Genomic DNA, 27,652 nt, shown 5'->3' on the forward strand with positions numbered 1-27,652 from the left:
TTCAATTTGACGAGTCTTTATTTAGTGCAAAGAGACACAAAGTTGATTCAGCTTCAGATTGATTATATTACAAAGCGTCGCACATACTTTGACAATGAGACAATGACTTTGTGTAGTTTTGGCAGCAGATTCGTGCAGCACTTATAGTCAATCTTGGCTGGATCTTCGTCTGTCTGTCACGTGATGAGGAACCATGTTGTGAGGAGCACGTGAGTCTCTGGATCTCTGGACGCTCGTGAGGTATGGATGTTGTGAATGGAGGAGCGAGACTCGCTTTTACAGACTCAAAAACACAAAAATTACACTGATTTTACATTTATAGTAAAGATTGTTTAATATTTGGGATAAAATATTATTATTGTGGTAAAACAGCTGACTATAAATGTGTCTAATGGCCGCTTTTTACTGCCTAATATAACAGACACAGTGTCCTGTGTTTCTCTGCCTTCAGACAGACTCCAGCTTCTCTACATAGGACAAGTGTTTGGAGAATCCTGGATGGAGAGCAGGCATGTGTGCATGAAACCAGAGACCAGATTAATGTGTTCATGTACCCCACCTTGTGGACACTAAGTGTATCTGCATTAATATATGAAAACAGCATGAAGAGGAAAGAGATTTAAAAAAAAAGTCCCTAATCCTGCTCCTGACGAGCCACTTTCCTGAGTTTATCTCCAACCCTGTAAAAAACCGCTCTAGCAGCTGAACAATAAATTGTTGTTTTAATGAATGCTGTTGCTAAACTAAAAAAACAACCACAATGAACCATATCAAACATCACAAATGCCGTGGCTCAGTGGCTAATCATTTGTCTTTCATTCAGTTCTTGGTCCAAATCCCACAGTTGCAAATATTTTTATCACAGAAAACAAAGCCCTCAATAAACTCAAAAGAGTTCAATAAATAAATGGTTGCGTTTGAATCTTAGATTGCCTATGTTAAAATGCATATCCAACAAACTGCACCAAACAACAGATGATATTGTGAAAGCCACGATGGTGCAGTGGTTAAACACACGTCACTTGCAGGTAAAATAGCTGGAGGAACCCCAACACAACACATTTTCCAACTCTTCCTAATCAATCACACCTGAATCGACTCATCAGCTCGTTAGTAGAGACTCCAAAACCAGACATATATGGGTCAGATAAGAAAGACGTCGAGGGTGTGCAATGTTGGTGTGGCTCTTGGAACAGGTTTGTAAAATACTTGTAAAACACTTGCAAAATACTTGTAAAATACTTGTATAGCTCGTAGAAGGAGTCTGTATGTTAACTTGTTGTTTTGGATTGACATCAAAGTGACATTTAATTCTATTTTGTAGCTTGATTGATATCTTACAGATGCTGTTGCATTGGTTTAATTGCTCATAAAATGAGCATGCGTTTTCACCTCCTATGATCTATATTTATTCTATAAACAATCACTTTGTTTCTTTCTGAGATTTGTAGCTTCCTAGGGGAAGTTATTAGTGAAATTTGAAGTGTTTCTGATTGTCTCACTGCTGTCTGTTTGTAGGGATCTCTTGGTTTGAGCTGCTGGAGGTCATGAGGAAAAGCAGTGAGTGACTTTGCATGGAGTATTTTGAGAGGAGCAACCGCCGAACTGTTATGCATCTGAGCCTTTTCCTGACTCAACCTGTTTCTGTTTTGAACTGGCATGTTTTTGACAATGATCTACTCCAGTTTGTGTCCAATAAAATGGTAAATGTGACATTTGTGTGCTGTTCATGATTTCCAGCTGATCTTGGCTTTCTAAACATCAACACCTGCTGTTACTGACTCTGTTGATCAGTCAATTAACTAATTATTCAGATGATGTGTGGCCCACGTGGTTTAGTTTGTCTATTAATTTGGACAAGCTGTGACTGATTTGCAATTTAATGATTGCCAAGATAAAACAGACCAGTTAACATTTCCTCATTAGAAATCCAGTTTATTAATGTATTTGTAGTCTGAATTTTTCAGCATGTGAGGAAGTGGGAATGCCTTTCAAGTGCTGGTTGGTTTCCCCAGAGAAAGCAACAGCTGAGATTTGAACCTTGATGGAGTGCAGGTACAATCTGGGGAGCGGCCATAAGCCATGACAAAAGGGGGAGTGTCCATAAACCACGCCCAAAAGGGGGAGTGTCCATAAGCCACGCCCAAAAGGGAGGAGTGTCCATAAGCCATGCCCAAAATGTTGACTTAGGCTTTTTTGGGAAAAATTTTACAAGTAATTTTTCGAAAATTTGGACTCCTTTTACATAACCGCTGCTTGAGATTGTCTTGGAAGTCCCAGGGGGAGCGGTTGGGATATGTACTCCCCCCTTCGTGTCCTGCCTTCTCTCATCCTGGTCATGACCTGATCCGCTCAGTTTTGCAGCTTGTCACAGCTCACGACTGGATGTCCTTCACGCAACCATGCTTCACATACCAGGCTGGGGTTTGAACCCAGATCCTTCTGACCCCAGGAGGACATGCTCAGACCACTGAGCCACTGGTACTTCCACTCTTACTTATGAATTTTTGGTAATTTTGTCTTTTTTATTTGTTGAAAAACCATTGAAGCTAAACACGACAAGAGAGAGATTTGAACCTGGGTTGCCCACACCAAGATCAAACACTCAGACCACTGAGCCACCAGCACTTCCACTCTTACTCACCAATTTTTGGTAATTTTGTCTTTTTTATTTGTTGATAAACCAATGAAACTAAACACCACAAGAGAGAGACTCGAACCTGGGTTGCCCACAACAAGCTCTACCGCTCAGACCACTAAGCCACCAGCACTTGCACTCTGACGCATCAATTTTTGGTACTTTTGCCTTTTTATTTGTTGAAAAACCAATGAAACTAAACACCACAAGAGAGAGATTTGAACCTGGATTGCCCACGCCAAGATCTAACGCTCAGACCACTAAGCCACTGGCTCTTCCACTCTTATCTGTCAATTTTTGGTAAATAAAAATGTCCTCATGTGGTGATTTGTGTGAATTACACCTTTGCAAATAGAGTCTAAATAAACTTAAAAATATTTTGCCCTCCTATGGTGATTTGTCTGAATTACACCGTTGCAAATCGAGTCTAAATAAACACAAAAGTGTTTCACCTTCTTGTGGTGACATTACCGCAAATCGGCTTAACCCACCTGCCGAGATCTTCGTGAATTACATCGTCTAACGAGCTAGTGTAAATGCGCTACACTTCTGTAAGAGGGTGAGAGGAGAAAAACGAACTTCCAAACAGAACTATTTACACTATCTATGTTCCGTCCTGTCTTCTGTTCAAAATTCAAATAGATATGTTTGCAAACAAAAACACCAAAACAATATAAGTCCAAAGAATGTAAAACGGGGGTCGCCCTCCTGTGGTGATTTGTGTGAATTAAACCATTGCACCTCAATTCTAATAAATATAAAAGAGTTGCCCCCTCATGTGGTGATTGTAGGCCTTGCGAATTCAGTCTTATTCCCGAGAATCAGCTTAACCCATCAGCGGAGATCTATGTAAACTACATCGTCTAACGAGCTAGTGTAAATGCGCTAGACTTCTGTAAGAGGGTGAGAGGAGAAAAACATATGAACTTCCAAACAGAACTATTTACACTATCTATGTTCCGTCCTGTCTTCTGTTCAAAATTCAAATAGATATATTTGCAAATAAAAACAACAAAACAATATAAGTCCAATGAATGTAAAAGTGTTTCGCCCTCCTGTGGTGATTTGTGTGAATTACACCGTTGCAAATCGAGTCTAAATAAACTTAAAAATGTTTCGCCCTCCTGTGGTGATTTGTGTGAATTACACCGTTGCAAATCGAGTCTAAATGAACATAAAAGTGTTTCGCCCTCTTGTGGTCATTTGTGTGAATTACACAGTTGCAAATCGAGTCTAAATTAACTTAGAAATGTTTCGCCCTCCTGTGGTGATTTGTGTGAATTACACCGTTGCAAATCGAGTCTAAATGAACATAAAAGTGTTTCGCCCTCTTGTGGTCATTTGTGTGAATTACACAGTTGCAAATCGAGTCTAAATTAACTTAGAAATGTTTCGCCCTCCTGTGGTGATTTGTGTGAATTACACCGTTGCAAATCAAGTGTAATAAACATAAAAGAGTGTCGCCCTCCTGTGGTGATTTGTGTGAATTACACCGTTGCAAATCAAGTCTAAAAACATAAGTGTTGCGCCCTGATTTGTGTGAATTACACCATTGCAAATCAATTGTAATAAAAATAAAAGAGTGTCACCCTCCTGTGGTGATTTGTGTGAATTACACCATTGGAGACTGTACTGGTTTCCTTCTCCTTCAAGCACCTGCTGCTCACACACACTCCCATCACAGAGACCTCTGAACCCGTGAGGCAGTGCTCTTACCTGTGAGCCACAGATATCTTTCAAGACATGTGCTGGAACTTATATTTCAGTGTTATCCTGAGAGTTTCCAATAAAGCAGTTAAAGTGAGAGTTGAACCCATGTTTTCATCACAGTCTTGTCCTCAGAGAGTGTTTATCCACTCAACCATGGATTTTACAACAACAACTGGTTTTGGGGACTCCTTGTCTAATGAGAACAAGTGAAAGTCAGCAATAGTGTGATTTGAACTCAGAACACTGTGATTGAAATGCAATGCTTTATCTCCTGAGCCACTGAGACAGTGGAGATGATGCAGTTAAATTAAAGTTTAATTACATTAGTTACATCTGAGACTTTGGATTAAAGTTCCTGTAAAATTGCAGCAGCAACATGTTTGACAAGCTCTGTGGTGCAGAAAATAATGATTTGCTTTTGAATGAGAAAGCCTAGTTTTTTTGTATGTATGTATGTGTGTGTGTGTGTATAAGTCCAATGAATGTAAAAGTGTTTCGCCCTCCTGTGGTGATTTGTGTGAATTACACCGTTGCAAATCGAGTCTAAATAAACTTAAAAATGTTTCGCCCTCCTGTGGTGATTTGTGTGAATTACACCGTTGCAAATCGAGTCTAAATGAACATAAAAGTGTTTCGCCCTCTTGTGGTCATTTGTGTGAATTACACAGTTGCAAATCGAGTCTAAATTAACTTAGAAATGTTTCGCCCTCCTGTGGTGATTTGTGTGAATTACACCGTTGCAAATCAAGTGTAATAAACATAAAAGAGTGTCGCCCTCCTGTGGTGATTTGTGTGAATTACACCGCTGCAAATCGAGTCTAAAAAACAGAAGTGGTGTGCCCTCCTGTGGTGATTTGTGTGAATTACACCGCAGCAAATCGAGTCTAAAAAACATAAGTGGTGTGCCCTCCTGTGGTGATTTGTGTGAATTACACCGCTGCAAATCGAGTCTAAAAAACATAAGTGGTGTGCCCTCCTGTGGTGATTTGTGTGAATTACATATAGAGAGTAAAAGAAAAGTGGTGATTGTGTGAATCACACCGTTGCAAACCGAGTCCGATCGAATCTAAAAAAACATAAGTGTTTCGCCCTCCTGTGGTGATTTGTGTGAATTACACCGCTGCAAATTTCTTCTGTCTTCTCTGTTCTGTCCTTAAAATACATACATACATAACGTTACACACACACACACACACACACACACACACACACACACACACATATGTATATATACAAAAAACTAGACTTTCTCATTCAAAGGAAATCATTATTTTCTGCACCACAGAGCTTGTCAAACATGTTGCTGCTGTAATTTCACAGGAACTTTAATCCAAAGTCTCAGATGTGATCTGACGAGAGTAAAGTGCAGTTTTCCTCCGCTCCTCAAGGCGGCAGAAGCGGGTTCTCCTTCAGTCTGACGCTTCTGCTGCTTGACAACATGACACTTGATGACAATCACAACAACGCGAGCAGATACTGCAGATAGGAAGATGACAGCTCTTAATGTCACTTTAACAGCACATATTACAGCTCAACCGCAAATAAAACCGACGCAATCAAACGACACATAAATGAGGAACCGAGTACGGCACAAGACTCACCTGTAAGTAACTTTTACTTTAGCATGAAGTCAAGTTCTCTTGTCAGTCGCTATTGTAGCGTTACCTTTTTAATCTTTGAATGAATCGCCCTCTGATATTCACACTGTAAAGTGTAATAAGAAGGACTCAGTTGATATTGCAGTGTTTTCTGGGTGTATGTGAGAGTCAGCAGGAGTTGTGTCTTGTGTGAAGCTCTGATGTTCTCCTGTTGCTTCCTGCTTTTATTCTACTTCCTGTTATGACTGGGATCTGAGAGTTTAAAATGGTATTTAATTCAAATGTCATAATATTACTACAAGCATCAAACAATAAAAGTAAAGAGCAGTGACTAGACACTTTGCAATTGGTTTTCTTTGCATAGCATTTCTAATATTGTTCTGATGTTTTGTAGGTTTGGCTTTCTGTGAATGGGGAGTTAGTTTTTAGTTCTGTGTGTTCAGTGTTTTTATAATTGTGTGTGGCCTGTAAGACGGTGATTAAGTTGAATCTCTAGTTGTTGTTACATGTATAAGATTCAAATGAATCGTCCTCTGATTTATGTGTAGTGAAGTAGAATAATAAGCAATTGTTTCTAGTCTCTTTTGTTATTAGTTGTCTTACTTTATGTAATAATAATCTAGTGGATTGATGCGTGTTAATAGAATCAGTTGATGTGTGTGTGAGTGTGTGTCTGCTGCTTGTATTGTATCGTAGAGATGCAGTGCCTTTCTTCTAATGAAAACTATCAGGATCAATCCTTGTGCAGGAACATGTCTTTTAGGGTTACTGTTGTGTGAAGGAAGGTTTCATCTTAAAGTTATAACTCCACTTGGGCAGTTCTTTACAGTGTACATGTTTAAGCATCAAGCGTCAGCGCTCGCACCGAAGGCTTTATTTCTATTCAGCGTTTGTGTCCATTTGTAGCCTGTAAAACTGTAATTCAAATCATAGATTATTATTGATACAGCCTTACTGAACTATACTATATTATTATAATAGTAATATATTTTCACACTGTACAACTTTAGGCTTTTAATTTATTCCACTTTCCTTTTATTAACTAGTCTTTAGACTAACTTTCACATTGTCATTTATAGATGTAGAATATTGAGTATTTCTAAAACTAATCTTTTTTTTCTTGTCTTTCCTTACAGAAGGAATGTGTTTGGACCATTACATCCAGTCATCAGAAGCAGAGCTGTGGGACGTGTGGACAGACATTGACTGTAATGATGGACTTCTGCTGATGGACAGGTATGTACATGCTTATGTTTTACTGTACTAAACATGTAGGTTCCCATCATTTTCTTTTTGGAGGGTGACCCCTTTAAAAAGCAAATGATGGGAACCTAAATAGGTGGGGAAGGGACGGCGGGGCAAAATTTTTAGACAGCTAAATTTTTATTGTATAAAAAAGCATAACCCCTGCTGTCCATTGTGGCGGGGCTCGGGGGGGGACCCGAATCATCCCCGCCCCTTCACACATACAGCATTCTCTCGTATCGCGGAGATCTGGCTGGGATCGAACCAGCAACCTCTGAACCCGTGAGGCAGCGCTCTTACCTGTGAGCCACAGATCTCTTGCTGATACATGTGCTGGAACTTATATTTCACTCTTCGAGCCCTGCGATTTTACAATAAATCATGCTGAGGTGGGGATCGAACCCACGTCTCCAGTGCAACCCTTCAGCCAAGATCGTGTGTTGAGCCACTGCATCACTGTGGCTTTCACACTGAGATCTGGTGTTTTGGCCACTTTGTTTGATTTCATCACATCAATTTTGCGCTCAATTCTCATTTACTAAAATGTGTGTGACTTAACTGTTCACACACTCATATCGCAGAGACCCGGCTGGGATCGAACCAGCAACCTCTGAACCCGTGAGGCAGCGCTCTTACCTGTGAGCCACAAATCTCTTGCTGAGACATGTGCTGGAACTTGTATTTCAGTGTTATCCTGAGAGTTTCCAATAAAGCAGTTAAAGTGAGATTTGAACCCAATAGCTTAGCTGGGATTTGAACCTTAACTTCAGCGCACCCTTACCTTCACAGAACATGTATTTAACCACTGCACCACTGTGGTTTTCACTCTGAGAGCTGGTGTTTTGTCCACTTTGTTTGATATAACAACTATTGATAACAATTTTATTTAAATTATGGGGACCAAAAATGCTGAGATGGGATTTGAACCTTAACCTCAGCGCATCCTTACCTTCACAGAACATGTATTTAACCACTGCACCACTGTGGCTTTCACGCTGAGAGTTGGTGTTTTGGCCACTTTGTTTGATAAAACAACTATTGATAACAATTTTATTTAAATTATTGGGACCAAAAATGCTGAGATGGGATTTGAACCTTAACCTCAGCGCATCCTTACCTTCACAGAACATGTGTTTAACCACTGCACCACTGTGGCTTTCACGCTGAGAGTTGGTGTTTTGGCCACTTTGTTTGATAAAACAACTATTGATAACAATTTTATTTAAATTATGGGGACCAAAAATGCTGAGATGGGATTTGAACCTTAACCTCAGCGCATCCTTACCTTCACAGAACATGTGTTTAACCACTGAACCACTGCGGCTTTCGCTTTGAGAGTTGGTGTTTTGGCCACTTTGTTTGATAAAACAACTATTGATAACAATTTTATTTAAATTATTGGGACCAAAAATGCTGAGATGGGATTTGAACCTTAACCTCAGCGCATTCTTACCTTCACAGAACATGTGTTTAACCACTGCACCACTGTGGCTTTCACGCTGAGATTTGGTGTTTTGGCCACTTTGTTTGATAAAACAACTATTGATAACAATTTTATTTAAATTATTGGGACCAAAAATGCTGAGATGGGATTTGAACCTTAACCTCAGCGCATCCTTACCTTCACAGAACATGTGCTTAACCACTGAACCACTGCGGCTTTCGCTTTGAGAGTTGGTGTTTTGGTCAGTAGTGCATAGATCAGTAGTGCATAGATATATGCAGCATAGATATAGAACAGTGCTATATCTATGATGCATATATCTATGCACTAATGAGGGGGGCGCCAAGTCCGGAGAATTCGCGGGGAATTCGCGGAGAATTCGGGGACTTGGCGCCCCCAGGTTCCAGCGTCATTAGTGTATAGACATATGCAGCATAGATATATACATGATATATACATATCATGCATAGATATATGCAGCATAGATATAGCACTGTTCTATATCTATGCTGCATATATCTATGCACTACTGATGGGGGCGTATGCAGCATAGATATCTACACAGTGTCGTCTTTAGTGGCTCAGTGGTAGCAATACCGGCTCTGAAGCGAGTGGTTGCCGGTTCTGTTCCTACTTCTTCTTGCGTTTAGATGTGCAGTGGTTAAAAACATGTTATGTGAAGGTAAGGATGCGCTGAGGTTAAGGTTCAAATCCCAGCTAAGCTATTTTGGTCCCAATAATTTAAATAAAATTGTTATCAATAGTTGTTTTATCAAACAAAGTGGCCAAAACACCAACTCTCAGCGTGAAAGCCACAGTGGTGCAGTGGTTAAACACATGTTCTGTGAAGGTAAGGATGCGCTGAGGTTAAGGTTCAAATCCCATCTCAGCATTTTTGGTCCCAGTAATTTAAATAAAATTGTTATCAATAGTTGTTTTATCAAACAAAGTGGCCAAAACACAAACTCTCAAAGCGAAAGCCGCAGTGGTTCAGTGGTTAAACACATGTTCTGTGAAGGTAAGGATGCGCTGAGGTTAAGGTTCAAATCCCATCTCAGCATTTTTGGTCCCAGTAATTTAAATAAAATTGTTATCAATAGTTGTTTTATCAAACAAAGTGGCCAAAACACCAAATCTCAGCGTGAAAGCCACAGTGGTGCAGTGGTTAAACACATGTTCTGTGAAGGTAAGGATGCGCTGAGGTTAAGGTTCAAATCCCATCTCAGCATTTTTGGTCCCAGTAATTTAAATAAAATTGTTATCAATAGTTGTTTTATCAAACAAAGTGGCCAAAACACCAACTCTCAAAGCGAAAGCCGCAGTGGTTCAGTGGTTAAACACATGTTCTGTGAAGGTAAGGATGCGCTGAAGTTAAGGTTCAAATCCCATCTCAGCATTTTTGGTCCCCATAATTTAAATAAAATTGTTATCAATAGTTGTTATATCAAACAAAGTGGACAAAACACCAGCTCTCAGAGTGAAAACCACAGTGGTGCAGTGGTTAAATACATGTTCTGTGAAGGTAAGGGTGCGCTGAAGTTAAGGTTCAAATCCCAGCTAAGCTATTGGGTTCAAATCTCACTTTAACTGCTTTATTGGAAACTCTCAGGATAACACTGAAATACAAGTTCCAGCACATGTCTCAGCAAGAGATTTGTGGCTCACAGGTAAGAGCGCTGCCTCACGGGTTCAGAGGTTGCTGGTTCGATCCCAGCCGGGTCTCTGCGATATGAGTGTGTGAACAGTTAAGCACAAAGGCTTTCCTTTAGTAAATGAGAATTGAGCGCAAAATTGATGTGATGAAATCAAACAAAGTGGCCAAAACACCAGATCTCAGTGTGAAAGCCACAGTGGTGCAGTGGCTCAACACACGATCTCGGCTGATGGGTTGCACTGGAGACGTGGGTTCAATCCCCACCTCAGCATGATTTATTGTAAAATCGCAGGGCTCGAAGAGTGAAATATAAGTTCCAGCACATGTATCAGCAAGAGATCTGTGGCTCACAGGTAAGAGCGCTGCCTCACGGGTTCAGAGGTTGCTGGTTCGATCCCAGCCAGATCTCCGCGATACGAGAGAATGCTGTATGTGTGAAGGGGCGGGGATGATTCGGGTCCCCCCCCGAGCCCCGCCACAATGGACAGCAGGGGTTATGCTTTTTTATACAATAAAAATTTAGCTGTCTAAAAATTTTGCCCCGCCGTCCCTTCCCCACCTATTTAGGTTCCCATCATTTGCTTTTTAAAGGGGTCACCCTCCAAAAAGAAAATGATGGGAACCTACATGTTTAGTACAGTAAAACAAGCATTTACATTACCTGTCCATCAGCAGAAGTCCATCATTACAGTCAATGTCTGTCCACACGTCCCACAGCTCTGCTTCTGATGACTGGATGTAATGGTCCAAACACATTCCTTCTGTAAGGAAAGACATGAACAAAAAAGAATATTATTTTTTTTTTTTAAGATTAAAAAGATAGTTTTAGAAATACTCTATATATTCTACATCTATAAATGAGAATGTGAAAGTTAGTCTAAAGACTAGGCAAGAGAAGGAAATTGTATACATTAAAAGTATACAATTATTTAAATTATATTTTGAGAAAACAGAGTGTGTTTGTGTATGTTTGCTGAGGAGAGATTAGGGATGAGCTATAGTTTAGCTTGCATAGAAGTATTGTGTGCAATGACACATCAATGTAACACAAAAATAAAATATAGCTGCGAGCAGCGATTGCGGGCCCAAGCCGGTGGCACCGCAACCCCGATGCCTTTAGTTACCCAAAGGCACCGGGATGGTGGTACCGCCGGCTTTGGCCCTTTATCGCTGCTCACAGCTATATTTATATTTAATATAAAGCCGGTGGCACCGCCACCTTGGTGCCTTTAGGGTTATTCTGTACGACGTGTAAAAACGTAACCCCCGCTTTGACTATCAAAAAGAAGTGTATTGTAGAGCTTGTATCAATGCGGACTCGATGCGCTGTGCGCTGTAACTCCATGTGGCTTTAAGCGCATCATTCTCCACTCGGGATGCGCATAAGCGTTTTGTGCCACACTGTACTGAGCCTTTCATATCATAATGCAGTGATGCAATGACAGATTATTAATTGCCTTTCTTGTTCTGTTCCATCTATTATATGTTGATAATAGATAGGACAGAGCACTAAAAACCTCAAACAAAGCACTAAAAACTTAAGCTGTTTGCTGTGTAGTCTGAGAATGAGCTGTTTGATTTGCACCCTCTTCCTCTTCACTGTCCTCCATAAAAACCAGCTATCCAGGTCCATGTTGTTCTAGAAAGTTTGTATGTTGCTGCCTCAATTAACATCTCTGCTATACATTTAAAACATGGCTATATCTAAAATAATTTATCTTTTTGATTTTTGTTATCTTGTTTTTCATGAATATTTTACAACAATACAAAGAGCAATGTGTATTTACCACTAATATAGTTTGTAATGGCTTTTTTGTCATAGATTATAATCATATATTTTTTGGATTTGTTATTTATCTTTATAATGAAGTTGTCTGTATTAAGTAGATTGTTTAACACACACAAGAGTGATTTATTAGTTCAACACATAGTTATAGAAATTCTACTTTATCTAAAAAAAACCCTGCACTTTATACACACACACACACACACACACACACACACACACACACACACACACACACACAAATACATGTAAATAAAAAAACAAACAAAAAACAAACATCAAATGTGTTTTTAGTCAGAGTATTATTTTATACAGAAACAAATATTTGTAATTCAGATAAGAATGAAGTTAGTGTTTTAAAATCTTAAGGAAAACAAATATATTGAAATATAGCACATGAATTTTAAATTCATTCAACTTCAATTACAAATACAATCTTACTTTTATTTAAAGCAAACTATACATTTAAAAGATGGGGGTTATATGCCTATTTTGTCATTTAAAAATATTGTTATGCGAAATTGTTATGCAAAAAGACAAGGACTTAGAGACAAGGACTTGTAGGAAAAAATCGCAGCCACACACACACACACACATAAACACAGACAACAGCCCTCCCCTCCCCACACAGACACCCACACCCACACCCACACACACACACACACACACACAGAGAGAGAGAGAGAGAGAGAGAGAGAGAGAGAGAGAGAGAGAGAGAGAGAGAGAGAGAGAGAGAGAGAGAGAGAGAGAGAATCGCAGGGGAAATAAATCCATTCAAACTACAATATCTGACTTTCTGTTGCTCAGAGCGAATGACTTTAAATTGGAAAGTTGATCGGCTTGACGAGAACAATATACGTGGTAAGTTTTGTAACTGTAGGTAAATTGAGCAAAGTTATAACACACTTTATGTGTCCTTTTTTAGTCATAAAATTCATTTCCTCGCCACGGCCAGACCGTTCGAGATATCAAAAATCCGTCCAGAATTGAGCATCCTCAATGTCTTGACTTCATGCACACCGAGTTTGGTTGTGATTGGTAAACACATGCGTTGTAATTTGATGTATTTCTCCTAGGACAATTATTCAAACAACCCATAATTCATAATTCATAAATAACTTCCATTTGAACTGTCATAAAACTTAGAGCACGAAAGTTGTTTGGCCTGATGTGATCTATAATTGTACCGAGTTTCATATTAATTCATGCAAGTGTGTTTGATTTATGGACAAATGTTCGAATCCCAGTCCAGGGGGCGCTGTCGAGCCGCCCTGCCACGCCCGGTTACCAGCTTCAGCCCGGCCCTGATGGCCATGGGTTCTGACCCGTGTGCAAAGTTTCAAGAGTTTTCGAGGATGTTAAGGCCCCCGAAAATGCCAGAGAAGTCGCACACAGCAAATAAAGGGTTAAAATTAACCTGACAGGCGCCCCTCCTCTCACTCACACAGAGGGACACTGAGAGACTGGCAAAATTCTGAGATTTTCTCTACATTCAAACAAACATATCTGACTTTCTGTGGGTCCTAGCTAATGAGTGTCAATTAGAAAGTTGTCCGGCTCGAGGAGTACAATATACATACCGATTTTTGTAACTGTAGATAAAACTAACAACCCCACTTTTGTCAAAAGGTGGCGCTACTGAGCCCTCACCACGCCCGTTTCTGAAACTTTGCACATGTCTACTGGCTAATAAATGTGATGTGTCTGTCGAGTTTCATGCAATTTAAAGCATGCTAAGGGTCTCAAAAGCATCCTAAAAGAATGGTTAAGTTTGATGCGTTGCCACGGCAACAGTTTCAAAGATATCAAGAATCCATTCACAGGTCTTCATCTGCTGTGTATTTGCAGTATACAGATTAAGTTTGAAGCAAATCGACTAAAAATTAGAGGGTGATTTCAAAACATTTTGAAAATGACACACTTCCTGCTGCCAGTTGGTGGCGCTATAACTTTGACTCACAATAGTCACATCCATGTGATCGTCCTCTTACAGCGAACACACTGCTGAAGTTTCATCAAGATCGGTTGATGTATGCTGAAGTTATGACACACTTTCTGTTTCACGTTTCTCGCCATAATTTCGTTTCCTCGCCACGGCCAAACCGTTCGAGATATCAAAAATCCCCTCGCAAACTTTCATCTTCAATGTCTTGACTTCACGCTGACCGAAATTTCGTCGAATTTGGATCAGAGCTCTAGGAGGAGTATTTAAAATTCCATTGCGAGTGTTTTACGAACAACCCTAAATAGCCGACTTCCTGTTGGGCTGGAGTAAAAAGTAAAAGTGCGAAGTATATATGAAACAATGAGATCGACATGTGTACCGGGTTTCATAATATTATATACAAGCGTGTTTGAGTTATGGACCAAGTGTTCGGACCCCGTTCCAGGGGGCGCTGTCGAGCCCCCCTGCCACGCCCGGGTACCATCTTCAGCCCGGCCCTGATGGCCGCGGGTTCTGACCCGTGTGCAAAGTTTCAAGAGTTTTTGAGCATGTTAAGGGCCCCAAAAGTGCCCGAATAGTCGTTAGAAAAATAAAAGAAAAAAAAAAATAATCGGAAGGAAAACAATAGGGCCTTCGCCCTTTCAGGGCTTGGGCCCTAACAAGAAATCTCTTGACAAAATAACTGGTGTAGCTTATGTGATTGAACCATAATTGGGACTAGCTGAAGTTTTAAATGTACAGTAATCCTAAAAGGCTGTTTCCTGCACACGGTTTTAACCCTGTTCTTTTCTGTTCTGGACTGTATGTATGATGGTTTTCATTAGAAGTAAAATCACTTGAGCTCTACACAAGCATGAAGCAGCAGAAACATCAGAGCAACTGACTCTATTAACAAACATCAATCCAGTATATTACCTACAGTAAGACTACAATAACAACAACACACACTAAAAACAGCATTCCTTATCATTCTGATTAAAAATGTAAAGCGACACCCGATTAATTTCCTCTTCTGAAGGTCTTAGTGTGTGTTCAGAAAAATAAGAGTTTTTCTCTTTTTATAGAAGACGCGAATGCTTTCATAACAAGCTTAAACAACATTTAGTTTACAGACACCATGAACATTACACTGACGAGCCCTGCTATGATGACATTTCAGCAGAATGATGCATCAGCGAAAAATATAACAAAACATAAAAGCGTCGCGATATCATTTTACAAAAGAAATTCACTTTATGTCCAAAGTTACTTACCGAGAAGTTAAATGACACCCAATTCCTGCATGTTATCGCACTGTCGGTTTATTTACTGAAATATGTCCAGTTGTGTGGCTGTCATCTGCACATGTTGTAGTGTCTGTCATCAAAGGAGTCGCTCTGACAGTGATGCCCGCACACGCCGCCTAGTGGAGCGGAGTAAAATTGCGCTTCGGTTTCTGTCATTCTGCTAAATAAATAAACATAAAAGTGTTGCGCCCTGCTGTGGTGATTTGTGTAAATTACACCATTGCAAATCGGGTTTAACAAAAATAAAACTGTTGCGCCCTCCTGTGGTGATTTGTATGAATTACATCGTTGCAAATCGAGTCTAATAAACATAAAATTGTTGCGCCCTCCTGTGGTGATTTGTGTGAATTACACCGTTGCAAATCGAGTCTAATAAAAATAAAAGTGGAGGGCCCTCCTTTGGTGATTTGTGTGAATTACATCGTTGCAAATCGAGCCTAATAAACATAAAAGTGTTGTGCCCTCCTGTGGTGATTTGTCTGAATTACACCATTGCAAATCAAGTTTAATAAACATAAAAGTGTTGCACCCTCCTGTGTTGATTTGTGTAAATTTCACCATTGCAAACCAAGTTTAATAAACATAAAAGTGTTTTGCCCTCCTGTGGTGATTTGTGTGAATTACATCGTTGCAAATCAAGTTTAATAAACATAAAAGTGTTGCACCCTCCTGTGGTGATTTGTGTAAATTACACCATTGCAAATCGGGTCTAATAAAAATAAAAGTGTTGCGCCCTCCTGTGGTGATTTGAGTAAATTACACCATTGCAAATCAGGTCTAATAAAAATAAAAGTGTTGCGCCCTCCTGTGGTGATTTTTGTAAATTACATCGTTGCAAATCGAGTCTAATAAACATAAAAGTGTTGCGCCCTCCTGTGGTGATTTGTATGAATTACACCGTTGCAAATCAAATTTATTAAACATGAAAGTGTTGTACCCTCAATAAAAATAAAAATGTTGCGCCTCCTGTGGTGATTTGTGTGAATTACACCATTGCAAACCAAGTTTAATAAACATAAGTGTTGCACCCTCCAGTGGTGATTTGTGTGAATTACACCATTGCAAATCGGGTCAAATAAACAGAAAAGTGTTTCGCCCTCCTGTGGTGATTTGTGTGAATTACACCACTGCAAATCAAGTTTAATAAACATAAAAGTGTTTCGCCCTCCTGTGGTGATTTGTGTGAATTACACCGTTGCAAATCAAGTTTAAGATTTGCTGCAGTGTAATTCACACAAATCACCACAGGAGGGCGAAACACACAAATTACTTTAACTTAACTAGTTACTTAGTAGCTTAACTAGTCTAACTAATGATTAGGTAAGTTAAAAGTAACTAATCAAGTTAACTTACTCTGGTTAAGTTAGATCAATTTGGTTATTATCAATTTAGTCATCGCTAAACTTAAACAAAGCCTATTTACACACTTTGCCCATTTAAAGTCAGCTTATGTATTATTGTATCAAATTTATAATTTATAATTCAATTGTTTATAATTGTGTCTGTGCTTAAGGATCAACTATGGAAAGAACCTAGATCTATGCAAGTAATTCCTCAAGAGTTCTTTCCAGCTTATGATGTTCAGCAGATAACGTTTTATATTCTCTCGATGTTGAGTTGTGGGTTCCCATCATTTTCTTTTTGATAAGCAAGTGATGAACCTAAATGGGTAGGGAAGGGATGCGAGTACATTTTGTTCAAAAAGGTCCAAAAAGGCCATTTTACTATTTGTTGAATTGTGCAACTTAAAGACTTGTTGTTTCAAAAGAAAAACATTTGCATATTGAGCATGGAATACATCTGTTTATGTGTCATACACCTTATTCTGTATCAAGACATGCTTGATATTGGACAATAGAGTAGAAACTTCTTGTAAAGAGGAGTTTATTACAGAACATTACTTTTGACACATCATATAAAGCGATATAGCAAGATATGCACATTTTCTTAACACCAAACTGCATGATACTGAAACTCCACATTTTTTGTTGTAAGCCCTGAGACTGAAACCTTCAAGACATTAAAAAGCCAAGCTTCGGCCAATGTGAAAAACGTTCTGAACATTAACCTGATTTGTAGGTTTGCATCTGAGGACTAAGCTGAAGCACAGAAACACTGCCTGCACATAAGACGGTCAAAATGCAGCGTTTTAGCCATCGATTTTCAGATCCTTGGCCACGAGCATCGCTGTGACGGGGTGTAACGCTCCACGGTGCTCCTTAAAAGTCTTCACTGCCTCGTCGCTGTACTTGGAGAAGTTGTAAACTTCCCTAAGAGGGAAAGAGAGAGAGAGAAACGAGGTCAGCAAGTGTGCTTTTAAAATAGTCTTGAAGAGCTCTCAACAATAAAAACAGAAGTCGAGTCAATGAAACGTTCGAAATGTTGCTCATGTCAGCAAGGAAATTACAAAATTTTCTGTGACATCCTGTTTCCTTTTGGTCCATTTTCAACAAGTGAAGGTGGAGTCACTTGTTGTTGTTTTGGTCTAATCATGGACTTCTCAGAACAAATTAATGAATTTACTTAAAGAGCGGGCGAGTGAATTTCATTCTGCCCTGTTCGGTAGCCATCTTCAGCGCCAGGGGAACAGCTTCCTCCCAATGTGCCCTCACACAGACACGCAACCACCTGCACAAACACAAACAATTCCACATGAAATACTGAAATATGTGATAATCACATCATTGAAAGAAACAGGTCTGCTGCTTACCTGAAGCGAACCTCTGAGTTTTTAACACTGTTCAGCTGGTAGACCTCCTGCATCTTCTTCACATGGGACAGAGGAAGGGGCTCCTGATTACAGGCAATGCATGGAGGAAACAGACAGACACATTACAAGACTAATTCTGCTTTCTTTTCCTCTCTGTCTTTTGATCTGAAGTGCAAAATTGTGTTTGATATGGTACAGCATTACTTATTCAGCATCAATATAATGGGGACAGACTAAATTAGATCTTTAAAAACGTTTTAATATATTTGGTACCTCTTGGAGTAACAGAGCCACAAACTCAATGAGTTGAGGAGAGTTTAATTGCTTCACATCTGCCTCAGTGAAACTCGTAAGGTCCCCTTCTTTTGCCTAAATTGCACGAACACACAGAGAAAGAGGAAGAGAGGGGTTTGTCTTAAACTCAGTGTAATTTAGAGAAGCTTGAAAACTGAAAGGCTTTGGTGTAGTATAAGGTAGGACATGTTTTTCATAAACACTTGAATGAAAACACTTATTAAACTCTCTTTACATCCTGATAGCAATCAATAATAGAAGTAGAAGACAAAAATATAAAACAAAATGTACATACATAACCATGACACTCGGACCTCGGACTCAGAATTATGCGTTACTATGTCAACACTATCAATGCAGAAATGAATCTGCAGGAGTCAGGTGGTACAAGTAAGTTGTTTATGTTGATTATTTTTGTAATGTTATGTGCTTTGAGACATGAGGTAGTTTAAGGCCGTCTCTTGTGACGCTTTGCAGACTCTGCTCTGTCTCTGTGCGTTCATGTGTTTTAGAGGAGGTGTGGCTTTGGAGAAGCTCTGAGAGAAAGACTCACCTTCACCCATCTCTGGCACAGAGCACTGCAGGCATCGGCCATAGTGGTGTCATACCTGTGCACAAAGAGGCCACAGACACATTGTTTTGTGGACTTTCCAGAGACGTGATGATTTTTAATGATTTCTGGTATTGCTATGCATGGGGTGACATTTTTTCCTTACTACGTAATACCTGAACCACACACACACACACAACCAAAAATGTGCTCTGGTGCTTACTGTGGTTTGACGGGGGGCATTCCTGGTGTGTGCATCCATGCATTCCAGTCAACTTTATTCAAGATGTCCACCTGACAAAGAAACAAATAGAGACATGGAGCACAAAAAAAATATTGTATTAATAAAACATAAGAGATGGCAAGAACATAAATTTAAAGGACCAAAAAAAAAAAAAAAACTAAAAGAAAAGCTAATGGGATTTTAATCAATTTTATAATCCAAACGAAAAAAATATATACTTTATTTGTGCAAAATGTAACATCCAATAAAATCTTATGTGATTCTCACAGGATATTAGTTTGATCCCATCATTAATGATTCTAAATGATGAGACACATTCCATTGTGACGAATATACAAGTATTTGTATTCCTACTTTACAGAGCTTTACTGGGCAATTTGCAAAAGAAAAAAAAAAAGATGCATGCTATTATTCAAGTACATAGTGTATTAGTTCTCACCTTGTTTTTGAAATAAGTGAACAGATAGTTCTTCCATTCCTCTGTGGTTACACTGCCATAAGCAAACAGCTGAATGTAAGACTTTACGAATCCCATGAAGACCTCTATAATTAAAGGCAAAAAAAGCTTGTTTTTCCTTATCTTCAAATTATCTTGTTTAAATATATATATATATATATATATATATATATATATATATATATATATATATATATATATTAGTGCTGGGCAACGATTAATCGCATCCAAAATAAAAGTTTGTGTTTACGTAATATATGTATGTGTAGTGTGTATAATTATTTTTTATATATAAATACACACACATGCATGTATATATTTAAGAAAAATGTTTTCTTAAAATATCAAATATATATTTATACACATAATATTAATTATGTATAAATATATATAAAGTATATACATGCAAATATTTCTTAAATATATACATACATGTGTGTGTATTTATGTATACAAAATAACTATACACACTACACACACATATTACGCAAACACAAATTTTTATTTAGGACGCGATTAATCACGATTAATCGTTTGCCCAGCCCTAATGTATATATATATATATATATATATATTGTGTGTGTATATATATATATATATATATATATATACACACACACACACACAGACATACACACAGTATATTACACACACTATTGACATAAAATAATTTAATAAATAAAATGATAAGGAATTCAATTCTGCAGCAGAATTACGAAGCAACAGTCTGCACAAAAAAAAGCAGTGTTTTGTAAGCTGCAGTGTTAACTCTTGTCTTCCTTAAAGTAGTTTTAGCACATTAAACTGGAAGAGGGGGAAGTATTTTGTGTGTGTACCTGGACCTCCCATCAGTTCCTCCAGATGATAAAGCAGAGCGAATCCTTTCTCATAGGGTACAGAGGAGAAGGCTTCATCCGTGTTCACCTCATGCAGATTTGGGACCAGGTTTGTGAGGACATTATTTGCCCCAAACTGCTTCACCTAAAAAAAATGATACAACAGTGAATTACTTTACCAGTAAACTGCAACAGGAATTTGCTAAATAGACATGTCTCAAAAACAAAATTGCAGGGTCACAAATATAGTCAACACAGCACAAGCATGCAAAGAAGTTTTTTTTTTTTTTTAAACAGTAATTTTCTGTGAGGATTAGACAACTATTCAGCATCACTGCTGGCTGGCTCAGCAGATCAGAATATCATGTATGTGGGATATATATCTGCATAAGCTGAGAAAATGTTAAAATTTGTCCATTTTTCTGAATGTGTGACTCACAGACTCTTGAAGTTCTTTCCATCCTCCGATGCCTTTAAACTGCCTGAGCTGTTCACTTTCCATACTCCTGGCAATCATTCTCTCAAGATACACCGTATGACCCTCGTTCAACCTGCAGAGAAAGTTCACTTGTTACACATTAAAGGGGTCATATATTATAAAAAAAAAACAGGATCTAGCCTAGGGCTGGCCGATTAATCGAAGTGATTCAGATCCTCAAACTGACGTAAAACTCGTGTCTCTGACAACGTTCGTATGCCTCACGAAAGTTTGTCATTTGTAAGTGTTTTAAGGATTGCCAGTTTGAACATTTAAGCAAGATTAGACCATCGGATGTGTATCATTATATTAAACTAATGTGCTGATATATTGCTACACAAGAACATTTATAGAAACTGTAGCTCAGAACAGAAAAAACATTCAGAATTGCAGAAACTGATTGTCAACGCCGGTCTGTGGTTTAGACTTAGATTTAATCGACTTACAAACAGTTTTATCATAGATTTGTCTACTTTTGAAATAACCACAACCCACAGCTTCACAATTAATAGTGAGATGGGGGTGGTGATGGCGCAGTGGATAAGACACATGCTTTTGGTGTGAGAGACTCGGGTTCGAATCCACTGTGAGACACCAATGTGTCCCTGAGCAAGACACTTAATAGTTGCTCCAGAGGCGTGCAACCTCTGACACATATAGCAATTGTAAATTGCTTTGGATAAAAAGCATCAGCTAAATGAATAAATGTAAATGTAGATGTAGATGGTATGCAACTTATTCACACACGCAATCGCTCTCTCATTAATACATTCAAATAAATAAATGTACTGGTATTGTGCTTTATCTGGTACTAATTCATCAGTTTCTGATTTACTGTTGTAAATTTTACTTCTTGTAAATTCACTTCTTGTTAGAAGAAATCTATAAGAAATGTTACAATAGACACAATAACTGATAAATGTGAGCTGTCGGTGCAATAGCACTGTGGGCAGCACCATGACACTTTAAGCAAACATCAAAGTTTGTTTCTTTCAATTATTTTAAAATCACAAAGATAAGAAATGCACTTTCATTAGAAAAATATCCCACCTTTAATAGTTGAGCATATTTACAGCAGAAACCTTGAAAAAATTCGCTCATTAATCATAATTGAGGTAAAATTTTCAATTAATTGAGATGTAGATTTTACAGTAGGTCATATCATCCAGCCCTAGCCATTTTGAAATAAAATAGTTCAGTGTACTTTGGAACAATGTTCTATTATAACTGTTATGGGTGTATGTTTTGTTTTTCCTTTTATTATCACGGTTCTATCTTCAAAAGAACACCACGGAAGGTGGAGGCGGTGCATATTTTGCATATTCAGATCTGTATATGCAGGGAAAGCTCAATGAGACTGACCAGAAATGCTCCCAGGTCCTATTGGTCACCAGGTTCCCAGTCCAGCTGTGGGAAATCTCATGAGCGATGACCTGCAGCAAAACCATAAAAACAGAGCATATTCACATAAGAGGCACAGAACAAATGCTCATTAACCTAAAAATGGTTTTAATTTAAAGGAAAAGTGCACTCAGATGACTTACACCAGCAAGGGACCTGTCTCCAGCCTGAAAAAGAGCAGAAGAATGATGTTACAAAACCCTGTACTTTAACTGAATGTGTCCTTGCTGGATAATTATTTTAAAAATATTATTGGCCCTACACTTTTGAGCAATAATAGCGTATGCAATATTTTAACACATTTCTCTCCGCTTACTAAATTTCTTGTGCAGCACAAGCAGAAGCCGAACCCTCATTGACTGTGGTTGACAATGTGTTATTTTTATCGTGGCTTTGCACGCCTGTGTGGATGCATCTACTAACTGCTCTGCAGAGGTACAAGTGCATGCATGAATGAAGGGGAATTATACAGACCAGAACAGTTGGGGTGACAAATGTCAGGCAGGGGTTCTCCATGCCCCCGTATGGAAAAGACGGAGGCAGCACCAGGACATCATACTGGCCCCACACATACGGCCCTGCCAGACTCTCAGCCGTCTTCAACATGGTCTCAGTCTAGTGAAGCATTAGAGTAAACAGTGTCATCCTCATCTGTTAACCACATCAGATAGCAAATGCAAGTCGTGTGTCTTTACTAAGATAAATAGATAGTGAGAGCGCCTTCACACGCAGATTCTTTTCGAATTTGAACTTGTTCTCTTAATTCAATTATGTGTAATACGCCAATAATGCAAGTGGCTATGTAAACATCTTAAAAGTGCATTTCAGAGAAACATTGTTGATATTTAAAATTAACCCCAAAAAACACAGTCTTCCCTTCATTCCTCCGCCCCTAAAATTTACGAAGATGCAATGCAACAGTCGATGTCTCGTCATCACAGCTGAAACAAAGCGAAAAATAAAGCGAAGTGAAATGAACAACAAATGAACATACAAGTAAGAGTTTGTTGTAAGTCGCCAGCAGCACACCAGCTCTAGACAAACAATGATACTCAAAGCTGGCCTGTTACTTTAGCTGACACTACAACAGCATATTTTAAGTTACGTATGGAGCAGAAAGGCCTCAGGCCTTCCAGTTCCAGACTTTTTAAATATAAGTTCCAGCTAATAGTTCCAGATATTATATCCAGCTTTTCTAATATTAACGATATTACGATAATGCGATTTTCTAATATAAACGAAGATCCTAAAGATCTTGCCCGATCATAACCCTTCTTTTTCCAGTGAAATTCTTTCTATAGTCTTTCTTCAAATTACACTCTTGATCACCCTCTCTCCTCCCCCGTAACAACTGTATACACCCCTACTGCTGATTGGCTACACTTTTTAAACAACGTTTCTCAGAAACCTGCACATTTAGCCTGATTTCTTCATCAGATTAAAGTCATAAGCATAAGCATCAGAGTAAATAGTCATAAGCATTCTGCTGGTATGTTAACATATAAACCTGAGCTCGGTCGGCTTATTGAAGTGCGTGATATATGAAACAGGAAAGTGTCCTAACTTTGAATTTAAGCGCACACCGACAAAGCATTTCGCAGTAGGAAAGGAGGAAATGTCTCAAACTCCGACTACCAAGGAATTCTAAAAATATTTTCCTCATCTCGTGCGGCCGAAGCAGAAGTAGTTCAGTCAAAATACTGCTTATCTCACATATCAAATGGACTACCTGGGCTCAAATTACCCGGTCATTTGCATGTAAACCAGGACAATGAGATAATTCAATTATCAGCATACTGGTGTGCATGTAAACGTGTTCAATGCATTTATCACAAACTCTTCATTTGCTGAAAACCCATCATCTCACCTCTGAAAACTCAAACGCTGCCTCATCCACAAACTCCTTCTCAGACCAAACTCTGGACCGGGGACCGATTTCCCTGAAAGCCACAAGCAATGATTATTTACACCTGATATGGAAGCCGTGCACAGAAAAGTTCACAGAAGAAAAAAATAATGGAGCGTTTGAGAAGCGGATGTTTTCTTCAGACCATAGGCTGGTGTGATGCTCTTTGTGTGAAGTAAAATAAGTGAGAAACATTTTACATTGCAAACTGCTGTGTCCATATTCAGTTCAATTTACAATGTAGGTCTATACAACACCAAATTCCACCCTTTAAAATTGCTTCTTACAGTTCTTTTTAAGACATTTATATCTAAATGGCCTCTTCTGGTTGGCTAACCTAGCAATAAAAGGTTAACCTAACAATAGCCACAACTACATGCAGAACTCTGAATATGTAAACTTAGTGGTCATATGCAAATATTATCATGGATGTGAAATCAAAACCATGACAAAACAAAAAGAAAGAAAATGAGAGGCAGAACAACAGGAAAAGGATCACCTGCTTTCCAAAGCACCAACTACAATGGCAATGAGGTAAGATGGCATGGGGACCTGCAAGAAAGAAATAGACATTTTCATTTTTGATTTATTTTGAGATTTATTTTAATTTGGAAACCAACTCTCCATTGAAGAAAAGGAAGAGGCACTGACCGGCTGTCTGAAGCGATAGATGACCCGGCTGCTGTCGCTCGGATCTGGTTCTTGACCATCACGCAACGCACTCATCAAAGCCACCAGCTCTTTGGGGACAGACACCTAAGAAACAATCAAATGTACCCAAGTGTTACCGGCAGACCAACTGTGGATTTTAATTAATAAGAATTTCCTTAGATTATAGGAAATTCGATTAGATTATAGCAAGCACTTCATTATTGCTTCAATGAGTGTATAAATAATTTCAAAGCTTTGCATGCCTGTTACCTGGGCATAATATGTGTGCTTCACTGATGGAGTGTCCTGACAAGGGACCATGGTCCTACAGTGAGTGGCCTGTTTTGAATAGACAGAGAAAATGGAAAACAATCATACAACTGACAACCACAATCATACGAAAATACTGGAAAGTTTTAAGACTAAAAATATTATTATAAACAGTGTTATTTTAGTATTATTGACCCTGTTTACACCTGGTATTAAGATGCGTTTTGGTCGATCGGATCACAAATGACATTCCCGTTTACATCTGGTGTTTTAATCCATCTCTTTTGTCCACTTTCAACGACTTTTGTCCTGATTTCTTCGAGGGGAGGGTCTATGGGTGGGTAAATGTATGGGTTTTTGTTCATCAGATCTTTCGATCTAATTAACAAAATAAGCTCATGCAATGTACAGAAAAACATAAGGAGAATTAACCGCAGCTTTAATTTCTGCTCTGAAAGCTGCCAGAACTACAACGAACGCTGTGAGTGTGTGTTAGAAATCAGGAATGGTGAGAGAACATTGTGTTTGGTAAGTTTTTCATCTTCAAACCAAACTTGGGTCTCTGGCCATGTTTAAATCCTGTCTGGCTAGAGCGCTACCCATAATGTTTACACATTAGGTCAGTAGACGGTCTTTTGTGGCTGTTTGAACCCGTTTGAACACATTTGACCACATGAGCGGTTACAATACAAACGCAACCTGGTCAAATGTGTTTTCCACTACCTCTGGAAGTGGGCGAAAAGTAGACCAGCTCAAAGTGGTTTAGAGGCCTTTTTTTAGTAAATCAAGTTAAACTGAATGAAAATGAGAAATTTTTAAATAAGCTTAAAAAAAGTTTAAAAAAAAAAGGTTTTATATATTTTATTGGTGACACTGGTTAACTACGTTAGCATGAACCATATTTGAATGAACAATATTTCTTCAGCATTTATTAGTTAATATTATTTATTAACATTAACATAAATCAAAGGTTGCATAAGTTAATGCACTGTGAGCTAAGATGAACAAACAATGAACAAAAATGAATAATTACTGCAACAGCTGTTTTCATCATTGTTAGTTCATATTAATTCATTAACTAATCTACCTTATTGTGTTGCCATTTTATTTCAGTTTATGTTCATTTTATTTTTATGGTTTCAGTTTTAGCACGGTACTTTAATTAAACACACACTTGCAATCAAACTAATACTTGTTAAGAGATTATTTACATATAGTAAATCTACAAATGATAATGTCAGATGGGTTGTGGAATGAAGTAGCTCTTGATAGACTTTTCGTGACAAACTTGTGAAGCAGAAGAACAATGCAACACTTTGGGTTGTATTGCAAGATTGTAACATATGATAACATATCAAGGAAATTGCACCCATCTTCACATGCACACACAGGGTGGGTGTGAACAGATGAGAGATAGTAAGGAGGTACCTGGCACTGGCTGAAAAGGTATGGCTGTTTCTTCCCAGCAGTCTGTTTGGGGGACAGCCACTGCAGCGCTGTGGCACTAGGAGACGTCTCATATTCAATCTCCACAATCACATGCTGGCCACTGAAACACACACGGACAGATAATTGCAATACAACTTAAAACAAAAAAGTAAAACTTTGCAATTAATTTAATAGGGCTGTCAAAGTTAATATGATAACATTTAAGATTAATTATATACATTTTTAGACTAATAAACAGTAATTGGCTGCAGGAAGTTGCGGCAAGCTAATTGCAAATCCCTGTATATACATTTGATACACTAAATTAATTCTTTGCATTTTTTGTATAACTATAATATAATTTTATTTAAATATTAATTACATAATAATTCAATATTTTTTCCTGAGAGAATTTTTTGTTGTTGTTGTCAGATTTAGCTCACAACTTTGTTTACAAAGTATTACGTGCATTTGCATGCAAGTTTAAAGCCGCATTTATGTTGGCAGTGAAAATGATATCAGAAATAACTTTACAGAACAAGTTTGTGGGTCTACCGGGACAGTTCAAAAGGCAGGGTGATCTCCAAAGGGGATCCTTTAAATTTATGCTGGGCCCCCAATGCAAACTGTGCAGCCTGGCCATTTGCAGAAACCTTAAAGATCTTCAGGTTCGCTGAGTCCAGAGTCTAGAAAGATAGCGAGAGAGAGAGAACAGAATTTATGCCTTTATCTGTTAAAGCAATATGACATTTAATGATATAATAACACAAACTGTTCATTTACTTTCTGCTTACAAAACACCTGAATAGTATATCTGCCTACTATAAAGACTGAAAGGATATAGTTTACAGAATATTTCAGCAAATTGTCATGCCTTTCGGCATTTGATAGTAGATATTATACTGTGCATGTCACATCTTGTTAAAACAAGCAGACTGAAAGGATATAGTTGCCTTTCAGTGTGCATGCTTTTTGGGATTTAATTAAACAAGCCATGGACATCCATTTCTCATATTAGGTTGCATTGCACAACCCTGAAATGCAAAATCCATGAAAATTACATAGTAGTTCAGTTTATATTTATCTGAAAGCTTCTGACAAGTTGCACCTGTCTGTCAAGC

At 38.4% G+C, this 27,652-nt stretch overlaps 1 protein-coding gene and 1 long non-coding RNA gene across 3 annotated transcripts in view; both read right to left on the minus strand.

Moving 5' to 3' along the window:
- Nucleotides 1-5,594: 5,594 nt before the first annotated feature.
- Nucleotides 5,595-15,387, minus strand: LOC148965137 (uncharacterized). Of its 2 annotated transcripts, XR_016150158.1 has the most exons (3): nucleotides 15,274-15,387; nucleotides 5,950-6,198; nucleotides 5,595-5,824 (listed from the first exon to the last, which is right to left on the minus strand). It is a non-coding gene; the product is annotated as an uncharacterized LOC148965137 (long non-coding RNA). The 2 variants fall into 2 exon arrangements; XR_016150156.1 differs by lacking the exon at nucleotides 15,274-15,387 and having other exon boundaries at nucleotides 5,950-7,089.
- Nucleotides 15,388-17,173: 1,786 nt separating this feature from the next.
- The window catches only part of lta4h (leukotriene A4 hydrolase), an 11,181-nt gene continuing 702 nt past the window's right edge, over nucleotides 17,174-27,652 (minus strand). Inside the window, exons 2-19 of the mRNA XM_039667716.2 lie at nucleotides 27,087-27,217; nucleotides 26,532-26,652; nucleotides 25,104-25,172; nucleotides 24,834-24,938; nucleotides 24,682-24,734; nucleotides 24,144-24,216; nucleotides 22,751-22,891; nucleotides 22,420-22,443; nucleotides 22,238-22,308; nucleotides 20,837-20,948; nucleotides 20,398-20,542; nucleotides 19,544-19,647; nucleotides 19,084-19,154; nucleotides 18,864-18,918; nucleotides 18,290-18,385; nucleotides 18,017-18,099; nucleotides 17,830-17,934; nucleotides 17,174-17,576 (exon numbers count right to left, since the gene is read on the minus strand). Of these exons, the coding sequence (XP_039523650.2) occupies nucleotides 17,456-17,576; nucleotides 17,830-17,934; nucleotides 18,017-18,099; nucleotides 18,290-18,385; nucleotides 18,864-18,918; nucleotides 19,084-19,154; nucleotides 19,544-19,647; nucleotides 20,398-20,542; nucleotides 20,837-20,948; nucleotides 22,238-22,308; nucleotides 22,420-22,443; nucleotides 22,751-22,891; nucleotides 24,144-24,216; nucleotides 24,682-24,734; nucleotides 24,834-24,938; nucleotides 25,104-25,172; nucleotides 26,532-26,652; nucleotides 27,087-27,217 (1,680 nt within the window). The 3' untranslated portion in view covers nucleotides 17,174-17,455. The remainder of the gene's footprint in view (nucleotides 17,577-17,829; nucleotides 17,935-18,016; nucleotides 18,100-18,289; nucleotides 18,386-18,863; nucleotides 18,919-19,083; nucleotides 19,155-19,543; nucleotides 19,648-20,397; nucleotides 20,543-20,836; nucleotides 20,949-22,237; nucleotides 22,309-22,419; nucleotides 22,444-22,750; nucleotides 22,892-24,143; nucleotides 24,217-24,681; nucleotides 24,735-24,833; nucleotides 24,939-25,103; nucleotides 25,173-26,531; nucleotides 26,653-27,086; nucleotides 27,218-27,652) is intronic.

The sequence above is a fragment of the Pimephales promelas genome, chromosome 24 (assembly GCF_988280905.1).
Source record: "Pimephales promelas chromosome 24, fPimPro1.hap1.1, whole genome shotgun sequence".
In the NCBI taxonomy this organism is placed as follows: domain Eukaryota; kingdom Metazoa; phylum Chordata; class Actinopteri; order Cypriniformes; family Leuciscidae; genus Pimephales; species Pimephales promelas.